Genomic DNA, 15,321 nt, shown 5'->3' with positions numbered 1-15,321 from the left:
GCGATTTTTCTTTCTGAATTGTGCTATGTTGCTTTGGAGTGCACACTGGCCCCATTGTTTGCAATGCAAATGCGTGTGTCAGATAAGTGCCATGACAAGTAGGTTAGACATAACCTTTTTCTTTACATCAGGAGAAATGCTTACTCTTGTTAGAATCACTTGTTGGCTACATTTTAGATAGCACAACACTGGAGTGAGACAGAAATCACATGTTGAACCTCAAAGGCCTATCATTTTGAAATTTATTGTTTGGAGGATAACCCCTTGAGATGCAGCATCTCGTTTTCGAGGGGGTCCTCTTTTTTTTTTTTTTTTTGAAATCATCCATTTCCTGTGTTCCCTCTGCCGCCTTCACAACATGTAGGGAAGATACCACAGAGGAAGATACCACAGAGGAAGATCCCACAGAGGAAGATGCCACAGAGGAAGATGCCACAGAGGAAGATACCACAGAGGAAGATGCCACAGAGGAAGATGCCACAGAGGAAGATGCCACAGAGGAAGATGCCACAGAGGAAGCTCATCCAGTGTGTTTTGAGGAGACAAATGGACATCATTTGGAAGAAGCTTTTAAGAGTCTTGTTAAGATCTTAGGAGTCCTTGCTTTTCTGCCACGAGGGAAATACTGTTATTTAAAAGTACTTTTAAAATACCAACTTCTCATCTAAATATGGAGAAAGCACTTTTGGAGAAATGTGGAGAAGACAGTTTTGTAATGTAAGGTTAACATTCTAATTTAAAAACGTGTATGATAAGTGACTCAGGAAAAGAATGAATCATGTTGGCTCTTCAAATTGTATGAATGAAGGACGTGTCTTTTAGTAGAATATATTGAACTGGTACTAAATTACTTAATTGATTTGAAGATATTAGTGTCGTCTTTGCCACCATTGTAACTGTTGTCACTAGAATAGATGCCACTCCCAATGGCAAATTAATATTGATGGAAGTGACAGAAGTAAATGGATACAATATTTATCTGATTAAAAGCTAGCATGATGTTCTTCATCTCTATAGTATACACATCCAGTGCCTTCCTAAAGCAAACATGCACATTTCCCCAAACTAAATACCTCAGAAATTATGTAATTTATTAAGCAGAGTAGCATTATTTTGTCAATGTAGTGGTGCACTTGTCTTAAAAGGGAGAACAAGGTTTGGGCCGGTGCATGCGAACTATGTGTGCATTCCACCAGAACCAAAACACACCTTGGATTTGACTACAGAGGGAAGCACTCACCGTCTCTGCACAACCGCATGGCTTCTCGATTTTTCCCGAACTCTTTAAAACTTTCCTCCGATTCAGCACCTAAAGGGAGTGATTGGACACAAATAAATAGTTGCACTTGCTTGCTCGTGCTGTTGCTACCAGTAGCGTTTCTTCCTATTCCCTAAACTGCACGCAATCGGCTGAAAAAGCTCGCGGTCATCGGGCATGTCTCGCTTCTACACACACATCCTTAGCGGGCAGTCACTCACCGTCGTTGCCGTGTAGTTTGGCAGCATCGACCCAGTTGCTCCAAGGCTGTCCCAACATTATTTCTGGACTAGGTAGGGATCTGCGCTCCGCAACAGTCGCCATTGCTGTGGAGCTTTCTCCCCGCTGGATCTGCTGCTGTTGCTGCTTCAGCTGCCTGGCCGCTCTGCGCTGCTCCCCCCTGACGTCATCATCGGTCCTTTCCGACATTTTTTCCGCTACAATGTAACAAAAAAGCAGTCGGCGGTTAAGGTGGTGTACGCGGAATTCCTTCATTGATTTTTAGGGACAAACGAATGTTTAACTCTCAGCAAAATCTGTTGTCGGTGACTAGGTGGGAACAAGCATTACTGTAGGCTACTGAAAGCATTCTTGTTTGTTCACAATTGTGGCAGAAACAGCGGCGTTCCCCTCTATGCATTATGAGCAATCGCAGATATAAGTGAACTTTAAGGAGGAACCGCAAACTTATCCTTCTCCCTGAGCGTACGAGACATTCTTAAATCATATTATTTTTAAGACGTTATGGATTGATTGGAGGCAAAGGAATTAATTATACCTTTTACTGACTTTTTTTTGCTTTTGGGATTCCATATTTCATGGCGTCCTTGGCTTAGCTTCTCCAAAAAAAGGTTAAAATACATTTGCATATCCAATGATACATTCAATATAACCCATCTATCCAAAACGATACCATAGTATTGTGCATCCTTTTAACTAGTAGTTTAACAAGTACCTCAAATCACATTTCTTACAACCTTTCATGTCGTTTATGGATGAAATTCCTATGAGTATAATCATGTAATTGGGAACATTTCTCAGCACCACATGTGGAAATACAGTTGGCATCCCTTCATGGATGAAAGAATTCCATAACTTCTTTCCATATTCTCATTTGACCAATTACTCTTTCAAAATTATATTTGAAAATATATGAATTGTATACAGTTTGCGTCTAGTTTTGAAAGTTATCTGGGTGTTTGTTGAAAACAGTCTGGTCACTTCTTTTATATCTCTCAGCATCATATACCTTAAAACCATGCAATCCCGCTGAAGCCATTGTAAAGTGTTTCGTAAAGATAAAATACTGCACCGTGGAAACAAGTGACTGCATGATTAATTTAAGCATGCATTTGTGGTTAGAGAGATAGCAAGGTACATGCATGTAAGTCTAACCAAATCAGTTTTTATCTGCACATCCCTTTTGATGCTATGATATAACATTGCGGATGCTCGTCTGAGACCTGAACTGCTCGTCTGAGACCTGAACTGCATCCTAAGTGAAGACAAAAACAGAATGGGGATATTCTTCTTTAAACACAGAGGATATGCACCTGGTGTTAATGGGCAGTAAGATGTCATGTCTGATGGAAAAGACTCACTAAAAAGCGCTGATACAGTATTTTGACAAATGCAGAACGTCTTATATAAGGAAGCTAAAGTAGACCAGTGAAAGGGAAAAAAAAGTTAACAAATCCTCAATGTATATAATCATTACAGAAGAAACTCTTTCAATAACTGGGCAGGGTGGACATGATTTTTGATGATCATGGGGATGTAGTGCAGCCGTGTTGGGCAGATGTAATTTTGGCGCCAGGCGGTAGGCCTAGTCTCTGCATGGTCTGCTGTCAACTAATGACGAGGTCAACCAGGAGGGAGGTGCTGAGTACTGAACAAAACTAAAACATACAAGGTAGTCCCAAGAGTGTACAAGTTTAAAGCTTATGGATATAGGCCTGTGTCTGACATTCATTTCCACCAACAGCACTCTCCTTATGGTGAAAACGTTAACCTGACATAGCTGCCTCTGCACTCAATTAAAGCAGATTTCTTTATCCCCTTGCCGACCTTGTTATTTAGGTTCTCGCTTGGTTTCAATCTTCCCAGTGCGACATGTGGGTTCTACTTTAGAACCACCAGTAGCAACACCCCTCTAGGTGAACCAACAGCAGTTGTTAAGAGTGACCAGGCTAGAAACCACAAGTAACACAAATGTTAAAAAAGATGGTCTGTAGGCTAACAAAGCTCATTCATAAAACATTCCTTGTTAATGTCCTATTTCTAAACAACTAGATACATTCTCACCCTTTCCTCTCGTACACAGCAAGGCTCGAACCCGACTGGGTTTTTTTAAACACAGACTGAAAAGTCTTTAGAAATAATGTACAGGTAATGTATAGGTAATGTATAATGATGGTGTGTAATGTCAATACACACCATCCCTTGCTCCACCATACCTTGTCAAATGTGAAAAGGGAACTCAATCTTCTCTCAATCAGTAGATCCTCATCCGTTTGCGTTATCACCGGCCGTTAATCTAGAAAGATCTGGGGGAGAAAACACATAACAGATACTCAGAGGGGGAAAGGCCTGTATTAAGTTGATTGTTTTCCTTCTTGTCTGATGGTGCACACCTAATCACAGTTCAAGGAGTTACAGTGTTGTCATTCTAGGAAACACTAGCTCCTAGACTTGCTGAGGGATGTGACTGACAAGCTCTTTGGTTTGGTTGGCAGCTCTCTGGCTGCACCAGCTAACACATGAGCAATTTACGGAGTTCCTCGCCACTGCACAGTAATCCAATCCAATCAGCAATATCCCTAGTTAACCACTCCAGAGCTATTCAGTTTGCAGCCCAATAATCCCTTTCAAAGATTACACAAAAAACAACAACATCAGTGATTCAATCTAGAAAAGATTACGATTACAATGATGACAAATTTTGGGGTGGTTGTTATGTAGGTAATGTGGACAAGTATCTTATAAGGATCACTATCCTTTACTATAATCTTAAATTCCATACTAAATTTAGGTGGTATTATACATGCCAACATACAATCAAATGTTTAACCTTGTTTATTTTATTTAACCTTGTGTATTTTATTTAGGCCTACATCTGCGACACTTCATTATAGATGTAGGCCTACAGCCGTGACATTTACTTGTTATAAGAGTGTAGGAGGAATGTCCTGTATAGGTGTTGGAATGAAGGAATAGACAATCAATTGTGAAGTATCACAGAGGACAAGTCTGTGATAGACAAGTCGTGTCTATTGCCTATTCAGCAGGAAGCATTTCTGATCAAAATATATTTTTCTGGAATGTCTCACTTTGAATTAATACAAGTGGGCATATTCCCACATTGGCCTAGCCAAAGCCAACGGAAGAATAGCCCAAATCTGTGTGGATGCCACACTTCTAGGGTAGAAAGCCTAGATACTGTAGATCTTATTTGGAGGTAGGACCAATGACTGGAATGCTGCCAATTTATGTCATAAAACTTAAACATTAATGAATACAACTGGCTTCTGAACTGCAGCCTTTGTCATGTACTACCATACAGTGGTTATCCCACCATTCTGTGCCAAGGGCACTGTCCTGAGACCAGCCTAGCGCTCCTCTAATGTGTGTCAGTCTGGAGCAATACAGGAGTAGAGCAGAACATAAAAATACATTATAGACTGTGATTACTGATTGAATAGTCTAAAGTGGTAACCCAACTGGTCCAAATGTTGTAGATAATACATTATTATTGCATGCACCTTTCAGCTTGTCTTTTGTTTCAATACACTTTTATAAGTCATAAACTGGGTTTCAGAATTGGAAACCCCTACTCTTGTACGTGTACAGTACATCTACTGTTGCCTTGACCATTATACACAATTATGACTATTTTTCTTTAATTCAGCTGCTGGCTCTCCACGTGCATTCATCTTCTTAAACTTTGACACCAAGATGCACAAGTTCTTGAACTACACTGGTCAGCCGGCCTGCTTACGTTACGGTAGCGAACCACATCAAAACTACACTAAGTAGGGAGACTTAAGATAGCTACTGTACAGTAGCTTAGCTAACTTAAGTGACCCGACATAATTGAAACGCACAATTTAACATTACACAACACGTTACAGTTTCGATCACACTCTATGAAACACGTAAAAAAATACAAAAATACACAATAAATAGGAAATACAGTTGAACGTAGGGTAGGGTATTACTGTCTGGTGGTCTGTCACTCGAGGAGTGTCTAGCTCGGGTAGCTAGCTGCAATAGTTGGCTAACGCGTTAGCTAGTGCTAGCCTTTTGCCTGCCATGTCTAGAAGCTGTCAAAGCATAGCTCAGCAGAAGTCATTAACACCCGCCATGTAAATAGAAAAGATCTGCTTTTACCAAGGTCCTGGTCGCTGGAGGTGCAAATGTGACTCCAGACAGAGACAAATCAGTTGAGTAAAGTGGATATCAAAGAACGAAGATCGTGAAAAATAACGAATGCAATGTTCACTGACTGTGGAGGTCTTCACCAGGTGCTTCCATGTCTGTTTACCAGACTGCATTCTGGGACCCAGACGTCACTTAACCAACACGCACGCACGTCGTTGCTTTTTTCCAGGACAACTGTGGGTTTTTGTATTGTATTTACTAAATTGGACAGTTATGATTATTTAAAGGGGATGCTGTTCATCTTTTTGACGAAGACATGAGCAACCACAGTTCATGAGTTTCACGTTGTCAAACAGAGCTGTCAAATATACCTGCTGACCAATCAGTGCTGTTCTTTTTAGAGGCGGGGCCAAGGAGGTTCCACAGAGGAAGTAGGAAGATTCAGAATTGTGATTTTGCATGTAGTTTGGGTGGGCATTTCCGGTAATACCAATAAAGTTTTTTGAAAGAAACAAAGCTTCTGTTGACCACACGGTACTGTAATGGGGGCTGTTACGGATGGTAAGATTTGTGTTAATTGGTGTTTGTTGTAGCCGATCTACGTTTGTTTTTAACCGTATCTTTGTCGATACATATTTACACCTCTATCTAGCCAGTTATTTGAGGGGTGTCCTCTCACAAATGTGTTGAACAGCTAACTAACCTAGCTACACATATGGTGCGTTCGTTTAAACTGGCCTTGTGCAATGGGTAGGCGCACCGTATAATAATTAACAAAATGAATTGAGGTGCTGCATTTTATTTCTCCATGGGATCAGATTTGAGCATACAATTAACGTTCTGTTAACTTTTGCGCAAATCGTATACGTGGTTTAACAGCTATCCTACATTATGCATGATAAATCTATCCGGTTTTCTTAGATGAAGTTATCCGGAAACGTCTTCTCATTGATGGAGACGGAGCTGGAGATGACCGGCGCATAAATGTACTCTTAAAGAGTTTCACGAAGTGGTGCCACTCATCTGGGTCACCGGAGGATGGGTACGTTTTGCTTTTAAACAAAACTTTGACATAATTGAGCCACAATCCTCTGAGCTGTGTAACTAACAGTGACTAGTCTAAGCCGCCTGCGATAAGATCAGTCTTATCTGACAATTGTAAGCTATACTCAGTACTCCATACCATGCTTTGTGTAAATAATATCTTAAGTTAAAGCGTCTGTAACTGCAGATTTACACAATACCAGCGGATGTTGAGCACACTGGCACAGTGTGAATTCTCAATGGGTAAGACTTTGCTGGTTTATGACATGAACCTCCGAGAGATGGAAAACTATGAGAAAATCTACACAGACATAGGTAAGTTATCATGACTTTAGTCAATTTTCTATCGAAACATTTATTTGTTTAACTAACCTTATTCCAATTTTACCACAATTTTATAGAGGAAAATATCACATCTGCACATGAGAAAATATCAGAGTGCAAAAAAGAAATACTGAGAGCAAAGCGAATACGAAAGAATCGGCAAGGTGAGAGACACTGCATCGTGCACTGCATCGGTGGACGTTTGTCAAACCTTTGTTGATTCAATTATTGGTGTTGCATTGTATGATTTACAGCTTTGCACATTGTTCTGTGGTTATCTTTCAGAATATGATGCTCTGGCAAAGGTTATCCAGCAGCATCCAGATCGTCATGAAACGCTGAAGTGAGTGTAGGGGTTGTAATGATTTTCCCAACTGAGATCTGATCACAACTGAATCTTTTTTTTTTGTTGATGCCTACATTAGCTTGAATACCAGTGTTATAATGTTCTAATGTATTTTTTATGTGACATTTTTCCTTTCACCACAGACAGTTGGAGGCCCTTGACAAAGAACTCCAGCAACTGTCCCACATAAAAGAGAATGTGGAGGACAAGGTGAGCTTTGTTTTGGACTTCACTTCTGTGCCGATTAAAGCCTTGCCTTTTCAAAGTTAATGTCTGTCGTTGGCACCTTCCATCCTATTTATCCCCAAAAAATGTAGGAAAAGGCGAATGCTCATGCTTTTCAGATAAAACTTTGATCTTTCGTCATCTTTTCCCATCTGTCTCTTTCAGTTAGAGTTGAGGAAGAAGCAGTTCCATGTTCTCCTCAGTACCATCCAGGAACTGCAGCAGACACTGGAGAGTGAGTATGAACACAAATGACTGTACCACTTCTAACACCCACACATTTACATTTAGTATTGATACAATCCCTGTTAAATGTGTGTCTGTTTTCCATTTATAGATGACGAGAAATCGGAGAACTATGACCTTCAGGAGTCGAGTCCCATGGAGAACGGGGATTGAAAGTGTTGTAATCATCGATGTAATGAATGAGTCATGTATTACTAGCATGTTACTCTATATGGTTTGCATTTGAAAGATATGAAACCGAATTTAATTGAGTTTCACAATTTTTATAACATGTATTTTTGATGAATAAAGTTTGTCACTTGAAGATATGTTACCTTTATTCAGATGCTCTGTAGTTTTGTGTGTAGAAATGATGGGAAGCAAGCTTGGACTACAAAGGTATTAATTTATTTAAATGACCAATATATTATGGTGACTTCAAGCAGTGTTATAAGTCAACTTAAAACTGTACTACCTGAAGTGATGTTGTTTGTATGTTCCCAACTAAACTAAATAAAAGAGGATACAAGTAGACTAATTCAGAGCAGAATATAAAAAACAATTTTAAATGAATTTTTACATTGCCAGACGTGACATTAAAGGGTAAACCTCATGTCGTCCCTATCCCTTTTCTCACACACTTAGAAATCCACTAGGTAGCCGTGGGCCTGCTTCAGACGCTTATAGCGACTATGCAATGCCATCCTCTTGCTGCCAATATCAAAGTCTTCCTTCAGCAGTGTATCCATGTTCTCCCTGTCCTGCAGAATATGCAGCATCTCCCTCTGCAGCTGAGAGGCTGACTCTTGGAGCATCAGGTAGCGGATCATCATAGGGATCTGATCAGCCAGGCGCTGACTCGCAATCTGGTGAGGAGGTGCAGAGGAAAGGATCTTGGTGACTACACTTGTATACCCCTGGGCATTCCTTACCCTTTAACATAACTCAAGATGCTATTTTTATGTGGGAAATATAGTGAGTGACTTGATAACCTTTCTGCAGACTGGTACTTACATGGTAGTAAGACTTCAGATGCAGCATCATCTCGTGCAGGGAGGCCATGTTGTCTAAACGGAAGAAAACATGTGTACTGACATGGCCTTTCTGCACCTCCTCCTTTCTTGCACTCAGGCTGCAGCTGTATGTGCTGTCCTGGGTGTAAACTATCAGCTCCATCTTGAACTGGGTCCTGATCATGGTCTCAGCTGTGGACTCCTTCTCCTGCTTGATGGCCTCAATCTTAGTCTGCAGAACAACCATCAATAAGTGACAGTACAGTACATGTATATAAAAATGTTCCATCTTGTAACTACAGAGGTGTAGACTACCTTTGCCATTTTCAGAAGGTTTGGGAAGCCTGTGAAGTTGCTTTGAGCCAGCTGTATGAATTCCTTCCTCACAGCATCTTCATGAGTAAACATTAGGTGGATTTATAGATTTGAAATTATTTCACACATTTGCCAAACAAGGCCGTCTTACACCTCCATGTGACCTTTGCTTAGGAGCCTATAACGTAGTAGGCCTGCACACTGACAGCACATATACTGCACCTGATATGTCCTTCAGCTTCTTGACTGCAGGTTCTTCCAGTTGTTTAATCTGGTCCTTCACCATCACCTCAAATGTCTTGTAGTTTATGAACCCTGGAAGCTCTCTGCCTCGGTACTTCCGCTCATAGTCAGCCACCTCTTTTTCAATCTTCATGTTAACTGTAATATGGTCCAAACAAGGAATTATATTACATTTATAAAATATGTGTCATTTTTGTAAACGTTCTCCGACCCAGACATCTACATTTTGAGATGTGTGTTTTTGAGGAGCACGGCAAGCTGTTTAACTTACAGTTCACTCCTGAGTGGTCCAGGTTGGCCTTCCACATCCCAAACTCGGTTCTGAGGGTGGAGAAGATGTTCAGCCGGCCTCCACTGTTTAGCTCCTCACCCGTGGTCAGGTTGATGGCATCCTGAGTGAATGCTGTCACTTTCTAAAATCCAAAATGAAAAAAGAAAGAACAGTGGTTTTATTAACCCCCTCATTGATGTGGTTAATGGTAGACTGTGAGCTTACTTACATCAATGAGGAAGTAGAGGCGTTCTGCTGCACCAGAGGGGGGGCCAGAGCCATACCTCTCTAGCTCCAGGTGGGTGTCCGCAAGCTTGGCTTCAATCTGCTGCTCCAGTCGGGGCAGGGATCTCTATAGAACACAGGACAGTGACATTTACATTCATACTGGAGGAGGAGCTCAGGAAAGTTTAAGATCCACAAATGGACTCTGTCAAGTGAAATGTTATGAAAGGAAATTACCTCGATGTGGTGCACCAGTTCCAGGGTTAGTTTCTCTGCCAATTTAGGAATAGTGGCATGGCCTTCATTGTAAAGTGTGCTTTAGCAGGAATTGTTGAATAATTACAGACACAACATCAAAGGTGCAACATGACTATCTGCCACACCTTGCCAAACAGGAAATACAGTTGCTTTAAAAAGCATTAAGATGATATGGGCCAATAGATGGCGCTCATCAAGAAGTCTGTAATCTAATGATGCATACGGTACCTTCTATCCGAGCACATTAGGGCTGAAACAAATGCTATTTGTAATTATTAATCAGCTGATTATTTTCTTGAAATATACAAATGTGAAATAAGTTGTTTTTAATGTCATAGAGCCTTAAGTGACATCAGCATAATTCTCAGTATATTAAGTCTCAGCTATGGTACTGCATCAGATTAAAATTAATGCAAAAGCTGTATGATATCTGAAAAGTTAATTATCTTTCAAGCCTGTCAGCTATAATAAGGTAAGTGTACCCCAAGTTATGGGACTGACCTAAGATGGGCATGCTCCTTGAAGAAGGCCTTCTCTCTCTCCGTGGCCTCAGGTAGTGATACACAGTCCATAATTTCCTTCTGGCCTCGGCACTTGACGATCATGTAGCCCTTAGCCAAAGGAATCACCATGTTATGAACTATGTCCAGAACTGTCTCCTCTGTGCCTTTATCAACCAGGTCAGGCTTGGTCAGAATGCCTGTAGAATGGTGCACATATAACACACACACACACCGTCACAGCAATACATTGAATAAATATAAGTATGCAAAGCTACTAATGACAGTTTATATGAGTCTATCCTATGGAATTTGCATTATTATACTTCATTCTTAAATCCATTTTAGCAGCTGTTAACAAGAAAAACATAATGGGGAAATAATTTGCTAGTCAAAATGTACCTACGGTACGAATGACAGTTTATATGATCTATTCTATGGAATTTGTATCGCTATACTTATTTTGTTTTATCCCTGTTAGCAGCTGTTATTAAGAAAAACATAATGGGGAAACAACCACTAATGGGGAAATAATTTGCTTGTCATAATTTACCTAAGGTCCTTTCCCCTTCAGGGTCCACTTCCTGTGCCATCTTCAAAGCCTCTGTTGTAGCTATGTCAACATTGCATGGCACGACAACCAAGCTGATTGTCTCCTGCTTGGTGATGAATTTCCTTATCAGCCTGTTGATCTGAAAACATAAACCATACTAGTAGAGGCTTACCAGAATAACTTGCTTGTGTGTCAACATGTGATTCTGCTACCTGATTGTGTCAACTTTGGTCTAGGAAATGTGTCTAAGAAACATTTTGGCTGACTGTCAAGGACAACCATAAGAGATTGGCTTGCCAATGGCAACATATTCAAGGAGTGGCATGTTCACCTGGTCCCCAATGTTTTCAGGCTGGCCCTTGACAGCTACCCTGGCAATGCCAGGCAGGTCTATAAGGGTGAGGTCTGGGACGTCAGGAGAGGCGATCTCCAGGCTGATAAGGTCTTCACTGATCCCCACTCCAACACCTGCCATCTCATCCTGGGCTGGAGGGGAATGCAAGCATAAAGAACACAGGATGAATAAGACCAGGAAAAGTGCTGTGCACATCCTGCTGCAACTTTATATGGTGCTATTTTGTTTTTCATTCACATTTGTTATTCATTATAACCTCACCTTCCCGAATTCTCTTCCCCACCTCAGAGGGTTCATCTATCTCCAGGTCATGGTCCTGGTACCTGATTTTTCCATGCCACTCTTCTCCCTTTCTCTTCCTTTTCAATCTCAGCTCAAGAGGACATCTGGTCACAATACCTTTTGGCAAAAGAATCAAACCAAGGAAGAGACGAAAGTTTTGACGTGTAAACTGTTTCTAGTAGTGCGGTATGAAATCATATCAAATGTGTAATTTATAGGCTATCTCTATGTGTTTTCTATACAAGGTGTTCAGACACCTTACCACTTCCCCTTGGTAAAGCCACTCCGGACAGCGCCTCCAAGACTGAGCTCTTCCCCGAACTCTGGTCTCCAATCACGGCGATGGCTGGTAGTGCAAGGTCCTTCTCGACGCCCAGAGAGCGCAAAGAGTCGATAAGGTCGATGCAGGGACGTACCTTCTCCTCGTATTGTTGATTGAGCGTGTTCATAGTTATCTTTGTTTGACGATTTCGCTTAAGCCTGGGAAACCTATATGTTTTCAAAACAAAGGTGATCTATTTAACTATAGTATTGTTGTGTTTATGAAGGTGATGATGATTTAGCCAAATTACCAATGCGGCTGCCGGTTATGTCCAGAATGATGATGATGATTGAGGATCTGTAAAGCTAGACCCATGTACATCCCAGGCAAACTTTTGAATAAATTAATTGTTCGACAGTCCTAAGGGGCGAGGTTTACGGGGAAATCGAATCTTAAGGAAAACGAAACCAGAAATGTACCTTAAGTTTCATTTCTGGTTCGTGTAGGTACAAGAGAATCTCCAGTACCTACACAAACAATGTGTTATCCACTCAAAAGCTCCATCCTCTCTAGTGCGTCCACTGCACGACATGTTTTCCATTCATTTTCTATGGAGCCAGGCGAATCGCTTGCGTGGTGCATTGTGGGTAGCAAACGCAACGCGACCGAGTTGAGATGTTCTCAACTTTATGCAAATTAGGAGCGAATTTCGCTAGCGATGGCCAATGTGTGGAGTGTTTTCTTGTTTCTAGTAACGTAGCAACCATGGTAAACATTTCTAGCTTTCTACTAGGTTTCAAGGTGGAGGGGAAACTAATCCTTTGTGTGGCTGCTTACCCAGTCCTGTACAATACATAGCTGTATTCGTACAGAGATGTTAATACAAAAAAAACGATGCATGGCACAAGTTTTGCCGAAGTTGTTGGTGCTTGTTCTTTCAAATTCAGTGTAGTCACATTACGTAATTTAGTTCTGTGGTAACTAGCTAGCTAGTCCGGCTGGAACTCCCTATCGTATCGACAGATTAGCAGAGATTGAGGAATTTAATAAAACGTTTTTTACACATGTCAACGTGTATTAAACAGTTTTGTATTTTGTATACAAGTTGTATTTTGATCGATGTTGCGACTAGGTAAACCCAAGTCTGCACACTTGGCCATGACAACTAGAGCTACAACAGTGACTTTAGAGAACTAACGCTACATTCTACATAAATCTGTTTGAAACGCCCCCGAGCGTGGTGAACTGTGGGAAGGCGAGCGATGGCGATTCGCGTCGCTGCAGTGGACACGCACTTGGCCGAGTTTGGTAAAGTTGGAACATTTACATTTAGTCATTTAGCAGACACTCTTATCCAGAGTGACTTACAGTAAGTACAGGGACATCCCCCCGAGGCAAGCAGGGTGAAGGACACAACGTCATTTTGCACAGCGGGGAACCAATCCTCCTGGGTGGAGGATGTGAGTGAAAGAGAGAGTGGGAGGGGTGTGTGTGTGGGATCATAGTATTTGCTAATTGTTACAATTGAATTCAAGTCACTGCGATTCAGTGGCATGAAACATGATTTGAAATACTTTTACACAATATTAATATACTATTATTGTAGGTTTTTATTCATAGTATTTATGTGTTGTTGACCTTTTAGTTATTTATAATAATAATAATAATTCATTTTATTTGAGGGCGCCTTTCAAAGCACCCAAGGTCACCTTACAGGGCATAGTTAAAAAACAAAATCAACAATGATAAAAAACAAGAACAAGACACATTAAAACAATTTACACAGGGGTGGTGAGATGTGTGATAGACAATGAATTATATGGAACATGATTATATTATGATGATTTGGCAACATTTGCTGTTTATTTCCATGCTTAAATCACCCAGAATGACTACCGGGTCAAATTTGACCCACAACACCACAGATGTAACTTTTTTTTATATATGGTATAAGGTATTTAAAAAAAGGAAACGTATAAAATAGTGTTTGATTGTATTCAGTAGACCATCGTGGAGGCATTAATGAAGCCTTGTTTTGATCAGAAAAAAATTAAGGTGTTTTTCATGCATCTAAACTTCAAAATGGGTCAAATTTGACCCGAACACAATAGGGGGGATACAAGACAAAAAAAACATCTACTTGTCACACCCTGATCCGTTTCACCTGTTGGTTTGTCTCCACCCCTCACCAGGTGTTCCCTATTGACAATAGGGAACTATTGTCAATAGGGAACAGACGACAATAAATACAGACAACAATAGTATTGCCGTCTGGATTTAACTTCTGTTCTACATTTATATGTATTCATTTAACAGACGCTTTTATCCAAAGCGACTTCCAAGAGAGAGCTTTACAAAGTGCATAGGTCACTGATAATAACAACAAGATAGCCCCAAAGCATTGCGGGTAGCCAAAACAAGAAGCACACATTGTGAACAACCCAAAAATAAGTGCCAAAGGGAAAAACCATAAGAGCATGTAGTTAAGCAAGTTACAATTTAAACAACATGAATCTGTAAGTGCAAGTGTACCTGTAGAAAAACCAGCAACAGTAAAATAAAATAAAAACTGAGATTAACTCTAATAAAATAAATCAGCTACCACTAACCAACAAGAGCCTCTAAGCAAGAGTCATTGTGATCCTTGAAGAAACTAGCATTGGGTTCAGCAAACCATTCCTAAGTACCGTTGTACTCCCTGAACAAGTGCGTCTTGAGCCTTCTCTTGAAGGTGGAGAGACAGTCTGTGTCTCTAATGGAGGTGGGGAGTTGATTCCACCACTGGGGGGCCAGGCAGGAGAAGAGCTTGTGCTGGGACCGGGCAGTCTTGAGTGGTGGGACCACCAGGCGGTTGTGGAGGGAGATGAGGAGCGGGGTAACGTGGGAGCGTCTGGGTAGATTGTAGACCAGGCAGGCTGCTGCGTTCTGAATCCTCTGAAGAGGGCGGGTTGGGAATGCTGGGAGACCGGCGAACAGCGAGTTGCAGTAGTCCAACTTGGAGAGGACAAGTGCTTGGACAAGCAGCTGGGTGGAGTGCTCAGACAGGTAACTCCTGATCTTCCGGATGTTGTAGAGGGTGAATCTACACGACCGGGAGACCGCAGCAATGTGGGCCGTGAGCTGTCAGTTGCCAGATCGTCTTGTGCTTGACAGTCGTTTCCAGCATTCCTGATAAGTTTTGTTGTTCCTAGTATTTTCTGTCTTCATGGTTTTGATCGCTGCCTGTTTCGTCTCCCAACCAC

General features: G+C 41.1%; 3 protein-coding genes across 6 annotated transcripts in view; 1 reads left to right on the top strand and 2 right to left on the bottom strand.

Moving 5' to 3' along the window:
- The window catches only part of LOC124470733 (ataxin-7), a 38,879-nt gene extending 32,850 nt beyond the window's left edge, over nt 1–6,029 (bottom strand). For 2 of the 3 annotated variants that reach the window (XR_006956450.1, XM_047024765.1), the window contains exons 1-4: nt 5,648–6,029; nt 3,715–3,804; nt 1,480–1,695; nt 1,241–1,309 (exon numbers count right to left, since the gene is read on the bottom strand). Coding sequence is in view for 2 of the 3 variants with exons in the window: in XM_047024765.1 (XP_046880721.1) it covers nt 1,241–1,309; nt 1,480–1,687 (277 nt within the window). In the remaining variant the exon portion in view is untranslated. The remainder of the gene's footprint in view (nt 1–1,240; nt 1,310–1,479; nt 1,696–3,714; nt 3,805–5,647) is intronic. The other variant, XM_047024766.1, reaches the window with a different exon arrangement.
- A 57-nt stretch (nt 6,030–6,086) lies between these two features.
- On the top strand, nt 6,087–8,127 carry thoc7 (THO complex 7). The gene is made up of 8 exons (XM_047024774.1): nt 6,087–6,199; nt 6,560–6,680; nt 6,870–6,997; nt 7,084–7,170; nt 7,292–7,349; nt 7,496–7,562; nt 7,743–7,812; nt 7,915–8,127. The coding sequence occupies exons 1-8, from the start codon at nt 6,181–6,183 to the stop codon at nt 7,974–7,976; spliced, it is 612 nt and encodes a 203-aa protein (XP_046880730.1). The 5' UTR covers nt 6,087–6,180; the 3' UTR covers nt 7,977–8,127.
- A 61-nt stretch (nt 8,128–8,188) lies between these two features.
- LOC124470734 (interferon-induced GTP-binding protein Mx3-like) lies at nt 8,189–12,542 on the bottom strand. 2 transcript variants are annotated; one of them, XM_047024767.1, is made up of 13 exons: nt 12,390–12,542; nt 12,080–12,306; nt 11,797–11,934; nt 11,512–11,666; nt 11,181–11,319; nt 10,629–10,827; nt 10,107–10,185; nt 9,874–9,996; nt 9,645–9,786; nt 9,353–9,511; nt 9,131–9,207; nt 8,817–9,047; nt 8,189–8,668 (listed from the first exon to the last, which is right to left on the bottom strand). In XM_047024767.1, exons 1-13 carry the CDS (start codon nt 12,458–12,460, stop codon nt 8,444–8,446), a joined length of 1,965 nt encoding a protein of 654 aa, XP_046880723.1. In that variant the 5' UTR covers nt 12,461–12,542; the 3' UTR covers nt 8,189–8,443. The 2 variants fall into 2 exon arrangements, with proteins under 2 accessions (XP_046880723.1, XP_046880724.1); XM_047024768.1 differs by having other exon boundaries at nt 12,080–12,542.
- Between the last annotated feature and the right edge of the window lie 2,779 nt (nt 12,543–15,321).

Source organism: Hypomesus transpacificus, chromosome 9, assembly GCF_021917145.1.
Source record: "Hypomesus transpacificus isolate Combined female chromosome 9, fHypTra1, whole genome shotgun sequence".
NCBI lineage: Eukaryota > Metazoa > Chordata > Actinopteri > Osmeriformes > Osmeridae > Hypomesus > Hypomesus transpacificus.
Note: the sequence above shows the minus strand (reverse complement) of the source record. Positions and strands in the feature narration are given on the sequence as shown.